At 38.4% G+C, this 12074-nt stretch overlaps 1 protein-coding gene across 2 annotated transcripts in view; it reads left to right on the top strand.

Annotated features, from left to right (window-relative positions):
• The first annotated feature begins 5434 nt into the window (after nt 1-5434).
• LOC139147933 (solute carrier family 28 member 3-like) overlaps nt 5435-12074 on the top strand; it is a 13429-nt gene continuing 6789 nt past the window's right edge. Inside the window, exons 1-6 of one of the 2 annotated variants that reach the window (XM_070719162.1) lie at nt 5435-5707; nt 6171-6558; nt 8847-9014; nt 9229-9512; nt 10272-10413; nt 10835-11026. In XM_070719162.1, the coding sequence (XP_070575263.1) occupies nt 6466-6558; nt 8847-9014; nt 9229-9512; nt 10272-10413; nt 10835-11026 (879 nt within the window). In that variant the 5' untranslated portion in view covers nt 5435-5707; nt 6171-6465. The remainder of the gene's footprint in view (nt 5708-6170; nt 6559-8846; nt 9015-9228; nt 9513-10271; nt 10414-10834; nt 11027-12074) is intronic. The other variant, XM_070719163.1, reaches the window with a different exon arrangement.

Below are 12074 nucleotides of genomic sequence, written 5' to 3'. Positions count from 1 at the left end.
TGGGGATTTTGTGTGCTTCGATGACTGGATCTGATTGTAGTGTCAGCTGTAAACTGAAAGGAAGGGTGACTATTGTTCGCCACAGTCTTTTATTGAAGTTCCCAAACAGAATAAAAGGGTTCTCCCGTCTCAATGTAACAACACTCTGCCCTCTTTTGACCATTTGCATTTGGACTTGACCATTCTCTGTCACGGAGTTTTAAGATTGCCACAATTTCCAAATGACCTACACAACAAAGCCAAAAACGAACAAAAAGCCAAATAAAAAACAAAAAACAAAAAACAAAAAAACACATAACAAAAAAAAAACAAAAAAAAACGGTACCGGCAGTTCTGTTTCTGACTGGCGCCATGATGATCACAAATCACCTGTGAGGGTTACTGCGAGGGCATAAAAAAATTCATGGCATCATATCGTGTAGACTGGGTAATCATGATATTACTTTGATGTCGACTCAAAACTTAGATATTTTCAAGTTGGTGGCGCTCTGTATGTGCATATGGGTGGGAAAGCCCTTCGTATTTCCATGCAAAATATCAACAAGAAATTATCGTATACAACACTGAGCCACAAAGTCTTGTTTTTGTGTGTGCGTTTTATGTGTGAACATGAAAAACTAAGGATGACTCAGCACAATTTCGCAGTACACGTGGAACTCCGATGTACATCCACTGTACTGAGACAAAAACAGGAATATGGATGGTTCATAGTTTTGAAATTTTCAGACTACACTTTTGTTATTTCCATCCTAAATTTACAGGTTCGAATGACTGATAGTGATGAATTGATTCCATGTATAACAAAAGATATCTCCTGATCATTTTGGTAAAAATCGCCATTTTGCATTTTCGCGAGCCAGAGCATAATTTCCGCTCCGCTGACCCTCGCGAAAATCTTAACGGATAGCTGTTGCCGTAAAGAGGCGATGCCATTTTTCAACACGATGTCATTCAAATTTCACACTTCACAACATTTAAAACATACGATTGAATCGAATGTTTGTTCTTCTATGCGGACTAAGCTTATCGTATGGAATTTTTTGTTCGTCTGTGTGAACTTTGGCATACACAAAAATTGTCGGATCCTTGAAATGTTGCCACTCAATTGTTGCTTTGATACTCGTCTCATTCTTTTACCTTGTTGGTGTTCTGCGTGGGAGACTATCGTATGGAACTTTTGCTTTTCGTCTGCCTGACCTTTGACCTAAACAAAATTGTCGAATCCGTGAAAATGTTGCCACGCAAGTGTTGCTTTGATACTTGTCTCATTCTTTACCTTGTTGGTGTTCTGCGTGGGAGGCTATCGTATGGAACTTTTGCTTTTCGTCTGCCTGACCTTTGACCTAAACAAAATTGTCGAATCCGTGAAATGTTGCTACGCAAGTGTTGCTTTGATATACTCTTCTCATTCTTTACCTTGTTGGTGTTCTGCGTGGGAGACTATCGTATGGAACTTTTGCTTTTCGTCTGCCTGACCTTTGACCTAAACAAATTGTCGAATCCGTGAAAATGTTGCCACGCAAGTGTTGCTTTGATACTTGTCTCATTCTTTACCTTGTTGGTGTTCTGCGTGGGAGACTATCGTATGGAACTTTTGCTTTTCGTCTGCCTGACCTTTGACCTAAACAAAATTGTCGAATCCGTGAAAATGTTGCCACGCAAGTGTTGCTTTGATACTTGTCTCATTCTTTACCTTGTTGGTGTTCTGCGTGGGAGGCTATCGTATGGAACTTTTGCTTTTCGTCTGCCTGACCTTTGACCTAAACAAAAATTGTCGGATCCGTGAAAATTTTGCCACCCAATTGTTGCTTTGATACTTGTCTCATTCTTTACCTTGTTTGTGTTATACGTGGCAACATTTCATCCCGAGGCAACCGATCGAAAAGGCTATATAATCATAGATCTCGTCCGATCTCGTCTCTCTGTGACCCCTCGTTGCATGACCATCTTTCATCTCTGCCATTTTACAACGCATGGTTCATTTTTGAAATTAATTTTTCCGACTAAGCAAACCTATGTCATAGGCTCGCGCAAGTGTTTGCATGCCATACATTGCATGGCATATTGCGGACTTGTTCACATCAAAAAGCTATTTAATATCCCAGCTCAAAAGCAGTCACGGCGCTGCCGTACCGGTTTTTGCTTTTTTGCGCTGTCGCCGATACCTTTTTTTTTTTTTGGAAAAAGATAAATTTATTTCAACATAGTCACAAATAAAACAAATCTACATAACTGTGAATGCGTTAAAATTACAATGCGTCTTGTGTGAAAAAACAAATAATTAGCTGTTTGATTACAAAGATCATCATATGAATGCATTCAGGATGCATTCATCTCCTTCCAGTCTTACAAGGCTTGAAAACTTTGTGATAAAATCCTCAGTTTTGTTCATCATCTTATAAATGAAATACAATGTATTCATCCATGAGGAGAGATGACATTTCAATTGCATGACATAGGATTGAAGGAAACTTTAATCCCATCAAGAGTAACCGAATTTCGAATATTCCAAACTGTATATTTTACAGAGGAAGTAATACAGTAAATAATGTCAGATGTTGCATTATTATCATTTTCGATTCCTGCAATTGCTAATCTTTTGATATTGATATTATTATCAAAGTTGAGGTTTCTGACAAAGAAAGAAATACATTTCTGCCAGATTTCTTTAACATATTTACACTCAAATAAGATGTTTCCAGTGTTTCTTCTTGGCCACAAATATGGCATTTCCCATCACTTAAATTGAAAGTTTTGGTCAAGCTTCCTGTGACTAGGCCTCGATGGAAAATCTTCCAATTTAAATCATTTACTGAATTGCCGACAATTTCTGTTGAATTAAGACGGCTGAATAGAGTAGCTTTGTAACTGTCAGTAAGACTTAGATTCTCAGCCCATTTTTGACCAATCTGACCTCTGACTGCATGCCATTTCTTATCGACTAATTTCCAATAAAGTGACTTGGTTTTGACCTCACTTTTTGTCAGACCGTAATTCTCTAAGTCTAAAATATCATAGTTTTCTTCATTTTGGATGTTTGAAGAGGTGATTTGTTTCCAGGAATCTGGAATAGCATTGAGGAGTGTTTCATACTCTGTTTTGATTTCCTCTTGCACATGTCTATTTGTACCTCCTCTAATTTTTTGCAATTATTTCCATTGTTGAAGCCGTCATTTCTGTCATCATTCCAGATGTCCCTTAGCCTTAAAATTCCACTCTTTGACCATTTGTCATAAAAGAGGACACTTCCTTCATTCTTAATATTGTCGTTATACCACACTGTCTTCTCTAAGAAGATTCTGTTTTGATGTTGGCAGATTCACTCTTGTAAGTCTAAGTGACTTCCAGGTATTTAACATATCCCCATACACCATTCGGGTTCGTTTGTTGTTGACTTTGAAATTGAGATGGAGGTAGTGATAATCACTATTAAGTTTATTGTCATAACTCGCTATGAAATATTTTGATAAGCTGGCCCATTTAGGGGTCCCTTATCTGGATTTTTCTCAAATAGTTTCATAAGCCACTTTAATTGGAGTGCATTAATTTTTTCTTCAATGTCGACAACTTTTTTGCCACAGTCATCATATCTTTGAATGAAAATACCCCCTTTTTATAACTTCTCGTTTACCTCTCCAAATAAATTTCCATAATTTACTATTTGCTTCATTAATATTTCCTTATGTACGTGATCAAATGATGCCAGGTACCATAATTTTGATGCAGCCAGCATATTAGCTACTATTGCTCTGCCTTTAAACGACAGATTTCTAGTATTCCAGATCTTAAGGCAATTCGTAAATTTTTCCATCACTGTTTTCCAGTTTTCTCTAGATGTGTTACTGTTTCCAAACCCAACTCCCAAGATCTGTAAAACCTTGTTTGAAAAATCGATCCCTTCCACTGAATCAGTGCGGTTTTTAAAACTCCCAGCCCATAAACCTTTGGATTTCTTTTTGTTCAGCTTTGCACCTGTTGCTTTTTCATATTTGTTGAACATTTTCAATGACTGAGTAATGCTTTTCAAATTTCTCAAGTAAAGAGTCGTATCATCTGCAAAACTCTTAATTTTTTCCTCTTGTTTGTCTGGTAGTATGAATCCTGATATGCTGTCATCTTTACGAATATTTTCGGCTAGCACTTCTGCTGCCATGATATACAGTAACGGTGATAAGGGGCACCCTTGTCTCACACCCTTCTGAAGTTGAATACTGCGAGAAAGAAAGCCATTACACTTAATTTTGCATGTAGTATTATGTCGCCAATACCGAACATTGAAAAAATAGTGAGAGCGCCCTCTCTGTTCAGAGTTGTGATTATATTCCTCTCCCGAAAAGTTGTAACAACTTTTAATAAAATAATGATAATTTGCAATATCAGAGTATAAGGTGATATTCTCTAAAATGCATTATACACATAGTATGCTATGATTATGATACCCTCCAATACTATAAGGTTATTTACAAAAATACCGGGATATATGTCCGAGTACATCGTGCAGCGGAGGTATTGTTCGAGATGCTATCACCGTATTTTGTGAATAACCTTACTATTATACACTTTTTAGTCTAATTTATATAAGAAAAAAGTCGAATTGAGGCGTTTTAGGTTGCCCGTCGCGCACTGCTCTTAGCGATCGCGAACGTGTTCAGCGCGTCGGCTATGCGCACAGAACGAAATTTCAACCCGCGCAGCGCAGTGAATGTAGTAGAAATTAATTTGTAGGTCAGCAGCATAATTACACTCACATTCACATGTTTCAGAGTGATCATAAATTACTGCGTGAAGTACTCAATGTTTCAAAGCATAATTTTTGTAAAAAATAAAACTTTCTCTTGTTCTTCCCCTTGTTGACGTAGACTCCGCGTCAAAGTTATTGGACTCCGCGTCCCCTGATCCCGAAACTTACTGTACGGCGAAACTCCATAGGTTACAGACGCAGATGTGCAATACCCTCGTTTTTCTCGAGGGTCTATGGTAATACTAGGTACATCACCGTCATAATAATGCTACTGTACACAAGTTGATCACCCACCAGTGGACCTAGTACGATTGGACTGCTATGAATACAGTATTGTTATCATTTGATTTGTCATCCAATTTCGAATAAAGTTTACCTTGAACATTTATTGAAACAGACATTGGATTGATGAATGTACATGCTACCTGTTTACGTATTTCTCTTTCATCCTTGACGAAGGATAATGATTTCTATCAAGGTGTAAACGAACAACGTGCTCGCATGGTGATTGACTTTGACTGCACTTGGTTCAAGTTGGTGAATTTTTAAAAATAAAATCATTTGCGACAGTTTCTCCTGTATCTCTCTTATTTCATACAAACCTATTTGAAATTCGGCAGCCCGCTCAGGTTGTCCAATAGATAGTAGAGTTATCTGCTGTCTATGGATTGAACGCTTTACCTTTGAGTCTGCGCAGTAGCTAGTCAGTTTCTGCCGGGTGAATCTCTCCGGAGGAAACTCCCCTGTATCGCGTCCATACCTCTCACACGTTTCATATGAAAACAGAACACAAATCATCGTGTTCACCCCACCCTCACGTTCACAAGTCACAGAATCGAACCAAGTCTAGACTTTGACCTGGATGACCGCAATACGATCTACGCCGCCTGAGCCACCGAGTTTCTCTCTCCGTCTTTGATTGTATCAAAGCGTGGCATCTGCGCATGTGTGGCGAGAACGCGACAGGTAAGTTTCAGCACAACATCTCCGCTATACATCGCTTCTGCCACTACGATCGTGATAACTCGACCACATCGCACTAAAATTATAATAGTGATATTCACAGACCTGTAAAAAGTCTAGTTTGATATGATATGAACATGCGTAACCTCATTTCCTGTGCAGCATCAACAACAAACTACTACTGTATGTATACTTATGCAAATGTAACCTTTACTGCAAGCACCTTATGACTGTCCTACGAGTGTAACATTTGTATAAAAAGTACAAATACATTCGTGTGAATGCACCCATTGCCAGATGCATTTATATCTTCGGTATTTAGGAAGTACGCAAAACATGGACGTGTACATGCACAAACTCAGAAAACCTTGGTTGTAAAAACTTGACAAAGGAAAAGTCAACGATGCTCTTACAGCTTGGCCTCCAGTGACTATTGTATCCTATCTTTCCCTTATCTTAATCGCAGGTCAAATAAACGTCCATTTATCCTGTGTTTTGCTTTTCGCTTGTTATCAAATAAGGAGATTGCAGATTTTTCTCAGGTGCGTGAAAACGCCATACTTGTCGCTGGTGACTCCGAGAACCATAATTTTCCAGCCCCACCGTCACCCTAGACACCTGGAGCTTGGCAGACCCCTCGCACGTGTCGCAGAGGTGCACTTGTGTCTTCTCAGCGCTTTGTGCACCTATTCCGTGCGTTCAGAAACGTGTTTGGCTTGTCTCCGACCGTCGTTGACTAAGTTTGCTGCCCACGACGCAACATGGATTATGAGAAACCACACAATCCAAGAGACCTTGAACTGTTGCCGCAGGACGAAAGCAAGGTGAACGTTACAGTGAACATTTGGGAGAATGTAAGTAACAAAAACACTTCTTTCACATCATATCTATTTTTGGACTAGTCATAGGTGTAGTGGAAGAGCGGCCGTACGAAATGTCTAAATAAACACCTCTACTTTTATCGAGACCATTTGTCGGATCTCGAGGGTCTCTGGGTTGGCAAGGCATATCACGGCCCCGCCCCAATAAATTTTGCGGAGGGCTCGATGCCGTAGGTCACATATAGGAGGTGGCCAATAGTAATTTACGGACAAGAGTGGCATTTTTGGGTGTTGGACCCTATATTCTTGTAGAGCACTACCGTAGTCAGGCCGTCGAAGAGAGGTCGCCTGATCAGGAAGACACTGGTCTATGTGTCGGGTGCAAAGCATAGGTCGATACGTCCCCTGAAAAACTTTTTTGTCAGGGATACCCCTGGCCCCCTCCTCACAATGGACAGTGTACCACGTACGATATAGATTCTAATGCAGGTGTAGTAGATTTGCCCTAAGTCTACAGGAATATAAATATCAAAACGGAGTACATTAAAACACTGAACTCGGGCAGACTGTCAGTAACTGGTGAGTAAGCAAGAGAAAAGTCATGCGACTAGGGCCAGTCTGGTGGTGCGTCCACGGATCAGTCTGCCGGTGACATAAGGTAATTGTACACCAAGCAGTAATTATGGACACTTGAGGGTCTATGCAGTAGCCATGGAGTTGTACTCTCACTTTTATCTCCGTACAGTGACATACTGTATGTATACAAAGTTCAATGGTTTTTCAGAGTCAAACTGCAGAATTTTTTTATCATTTAAACCTCTAATTTAAATTAAATTATACCATATTGATGCAAACTGTTAAATGTGAATTTAGTCCTTTGTTTTCCTTTGAAAGTTGTGTACAGTTTGTAATTTCCTGAGAAAGCTGACAAGAAGTTGCCCTTTTAAACAAATACAATCATGGTAAAATGAAGCATTTGATAACTAGCTTTACTCTTACCTGTTTCTATTGCACAAGTTTGTGGAACTAATTTCACTCTGAATAATTGCTTATATTTTCACCAAAAGTGCTACATCATCTTTCACAATATACATGTAGCATGGACGTAACACAATCACACAGCAGACGTTACACACAGCAGTATTTCCCGTAGACTTGCCTCAAGTCTTTGGGCCTATATTATTCTACCTGTATTCCAGTTATTGCTAAATAGTTTTTGGGTGCCGAAGATGAACTCAATTTATTTATGCAGAGAAAGAACAAAACGGTTACAACAAAGATGGGGTTTAAATAAAATTTAATGATTTAGTACTTAATTTTATTAAAACATCGATACAGACACACGTTGCGGGACGAGTGGGATAGTGCTGAGGGGAAGCGTCAAAATCAAGGAATGAAATCAGGAATTATATACAAATTAACGGACTGAAAGAAACAAGTTACCTTAACTTTTCCGAAATTTGAAATTAAAAATGGCGTCTAACCCTATTTGAACTCTATTTGGAATAAATAAATTTTCGATTTTCACAAAAGAGAAGAAATTTTATTTATTCTTAACCCTTTGAGTGCTGTAATTGTTCCCAACAAAATTTCAGTGAAACATTTTTACTAATTTTATGAATTTTTCTGTAATTTTTTGATAATTTTGGACCAAATAGACATCACATTTCATTGACTACAGTTTGTTGTCAAAGTTTTGACAAAAATCTGAAAAAAAAATGACCGGAACATATTTTCTAAAGGTGACAAAAGCTGACTTTGGCGCTCAAAGGGTTAAAGCTCCAATATGAGTACAAACTTGCTGTATACCCGCAAAGTATCGAAAAACAACGAGAGATCCATTATCTGTCCCCAAGGCACATTCTACTTTTAAAGTAGAACGCACCTCGGGGACAGATATTCGGACTCTCAAACTTTTACAATTCTCTCCTGATATACCACATGTGGGGGTTCATTTTACAGCTCTTGGTGAAAGAAAACTCATCGACTTAGTTTTTCGAAATTCGAAAATTTTTATTTTTCTCGATAGAGTTAACACAGTGATGGCGGCCATTTTTAATTTCAAATATCGGTAAATCTTGGGAAATTTGTTTCTCTGGTACCAAAATTCGCACGGTGACCCCCTATTTTTATTCTTGATTTTGAAAGAGAATGATTGAAAGATCCCTTGAGGAAAGTTAGAGCAAAAGTTTAAGTCTTTCACTTTCGAGGTGCATACTACCTTAAAATTATTATAATATACAATGTTGGTAACCTTGGGCCTATGACAACAGATGTGGAAAATTATAATTCCTCGGTTTGTTGAACTTTGTCGTTGACAGAAAATCAAAGAGACTGATCTTTTAGATGACGATGACGTTGCATATGGTGTCCATGACAACGGAAAAGCCGGACCGCTTCAAAAGAGGCGACATAGCTGCGAGAAAATCGACATTGCTGACGACGATGGCGATGACCTTGAAGATGACACTGACAACTGCTTTACAAGGGTATGTGTTTACTGTATGCCGTTTGATCAGAAACATCTATGTATGTATGTAATAAATGTATGTATGTAGGTAGGTAGGTAGGTATATCTACGTGTATATCTAGATATCTAAGTTTATCTACGTGTGTACCTGCGTGTGTATTTATGTATGTATCTCTGAATCTATATATTTATCTATTCTTACGAAGTCTTTCTGCACTGTAATATCATTGTAGGGTGTAGAAAGAGTACAGGCGGCCATCTATGGTTTCTTCAACAAGTACAAGAGACAGTTGAAGATAGGAATAGTTGTGATTGCGTTAATCCTGTACGCTATTTATTTCTGCTATGCACTTTACTACAACTTTGAGGAAGCTGTGGCACTGCTGGTCATCACGGTGTTTGTGGTTTTCTGCTTTGCCTACGCCTACATGAGGGACAACTTCGGGAGCAGAATACACAGCGCCATATGCATGCCACTGACAGCGTTTGCCGATAAACACTGGAATGTGATACGATGGTACGTTATCGAAACCCAACGTTCAGACAATACTTAAGCGGGGAAGTAGCTGTAATTTTTTATTATATTTGCATTTTTTGGGCATACACCGCTTGTACATTTTCGATTCTTTCCCCTAACGTTTTTTGACGAAATACGAAATACGAAACACGAAGTTTCGCAAATATAGCGCATCGTGCACAATATATGTTGTGGTTTGAATATGACTTGCAGTTTGAACTAAAATTCATGAGTCAGCAATTTGATGGAGGAACAGTGACTGTACATACAGGCAGGCTATTTGACAAGTAACATGAGACAAGTAAACATGCATTTTCAAATGATATTTGAAGAACAATGAATGACATATTTTACAAAACATCAAAAATGATGGAAATCACATCACAAGTTACTGCTGATGTAGGTGTCAATGACACGAAGGGACTTTTGTTTGCAAAACTTCACCCCACCCAGGAGTGTTTGACTTTCTGTCGCTTATACAGACGGCGATGTCTGTGCAACAAAGTGGTTTCCCGTTTACAAGTTGGGGATGATGTTGACCAAACACACTGCTGATTATGGCAGATGTTACGATCCATTGTCACCCACTTGTTTCAGATATTTGCAGCAAGCCATACTTTGATCATTCCTAGAATCAAACACACCAGGCTTCATTGTAGTGATCATTCTATATTCGTTTTACAATTTTCTTAAAAGCATGTTATTGCTCTTTTGAACGACTTTACTAGACCAATATAACCCTATGAATTTCATCAACAGGTTGTCAGGATTGGTCATAGTGATTTTAGTAATCGTCTGGATCATCGTGGACACCTCCAAGAATCCATCAAACATGATGTCGTTCGTTGGTCTCATAACAATCGTTGTCTTCTGTTTTGTGTTCTCTAAACACCCGTCCAAGGTAAGCTACAGTCACGCAATATGAAAGTAAAAACGACATCCTTGAGCACGACCGGGATTTAAATATTCTATAGCGATGGTATACCACTCGGTTTTGATCAGTTGCCTTCATATATGCACTGCTTTTGCTCGTGCATATAAGTCGTGAACTGGTCAATGTCTCGTGGTACACCGTCGCTGGGTGTGGTTTATTGCCTAAATACATGGCGCGCTTTTCTCGATATAAAGATCTCGAGTGGACTGCGGACGATGTATACGAAGGCGAAACAGTTTTCATACGAAGTCGTTTACGTGCAGACTATCGAATGGTTACAGCAATGACTCCATCACTTGTATGATGGGAACATTTCATTATTGCAGCACATCTATTACAGCAAGAATGCAGGGCGCCCTCTACTAACAACTTACATTTCTTCATCAAGGTTCGCTGGAGGCCTGTGATATGGGGTCTTATTCTTCAAATCATTCTTGCGTTGCTGATTCTGAGAACCAACTGGGGCTTCGAAGCCTTTCGCTCGCTCGGAAACAAAATCAACACGTTCCTCAATTACGTTGAAGCGGGATCAGAATTTGTGTTCGGAGAGCTCTGGTACAACCACTATTTCATATTCAAGGTGAGAAAAGATGAATATATCAGATGCACATTATCACAATATCATGGAGCATGCACAGGCAATTATTGCCTCACCACATACATGAATTGCTGTACTTGCACACGTATGCATTGATGCATTGACAAACTGACTCGATTATACTTTTTTTAAAGTCTGCGTTTAGGTCATTTATGAAACTTTCCTGGTTTATTGATTTTAATAGCATTTGAAACGGTACTGTTTGGCAGTAAACATGATACAGGACAGCTGTACTGAAAATAATTCTGTAACGCGTTCAGCTCACTGCGCCACGATTTGAACTAAATTTTGATGATTAGATAGCAGTTTTTATAAGAAAAGTAAAGAGATCGAGATGATTGCAGATGAAATTTCAAAAAATGATAGAATACTGTAAAAGTGAAAATATTGTTTTTATCGAACAAAACAAATACACATAGATTAATATACATCATTTCAATTGATTTCATTTCCATGAAAACATGTTACCGGTATATTTTGTGTAAACAATATCATGGAAGAATACAAACAGCAAAAAAATTGTAATTGATGACTTTTGAGTCAGAGCATCATTTTTGACCAGGACGTTTTGATCAATTGAGGCTTAACAAACGGTAAACGTTTTCAGCAGATATTTGAATTGACCCTGACTGACTACACTGTAAATCTATCAAAAAACTTCATTTTGGTCGAGACAAAACAACAGAGTGAGATTAGTACAGGTACACGTATTTCAGTGACCAAGAAAGTATTGCGTAGTTTACATATCTTTACGAAAATTGTCGCATATTTTGAACCGTGGATCCTACACTCTCATAGATTTATTTTTACCTGTAACATTCGAACAGAATCGCAGATTATGAATATAAATTTTAGATTGAAAGAAAACGATGGGTGAATATCAACCAAATTTGTTAAAATTGTAAAAAATTGTTCCAATCCAATTATCACAAACTAGTTCCAATCGTGTTCTGCGCAGACTCCACGGTAAAGGGTTGCCCTAAGATGAACTTTCCTCACACATGAAATGAAGAAAAAACATTCACATGAA

The sequence above is a fragment of the Ptychodera flava genome, chromosome 13, assembly GCF_041260155.1.
Source record: "Ptychodera flava strain L36383 chromosome 13, AS_Pfla_20210202, whole genome shotgun sequence".
Lineage (NCBI taxonomy): Eukaryota > Metazoa > Hemichordata > Enteropneusta > Ptychoderidae > Ptychodera > Ptychodera flava.
Note: the sequence above shows the minus strand (reverse complement) of the source record. Positions and strands in the feature narration are given on the sequence as shown.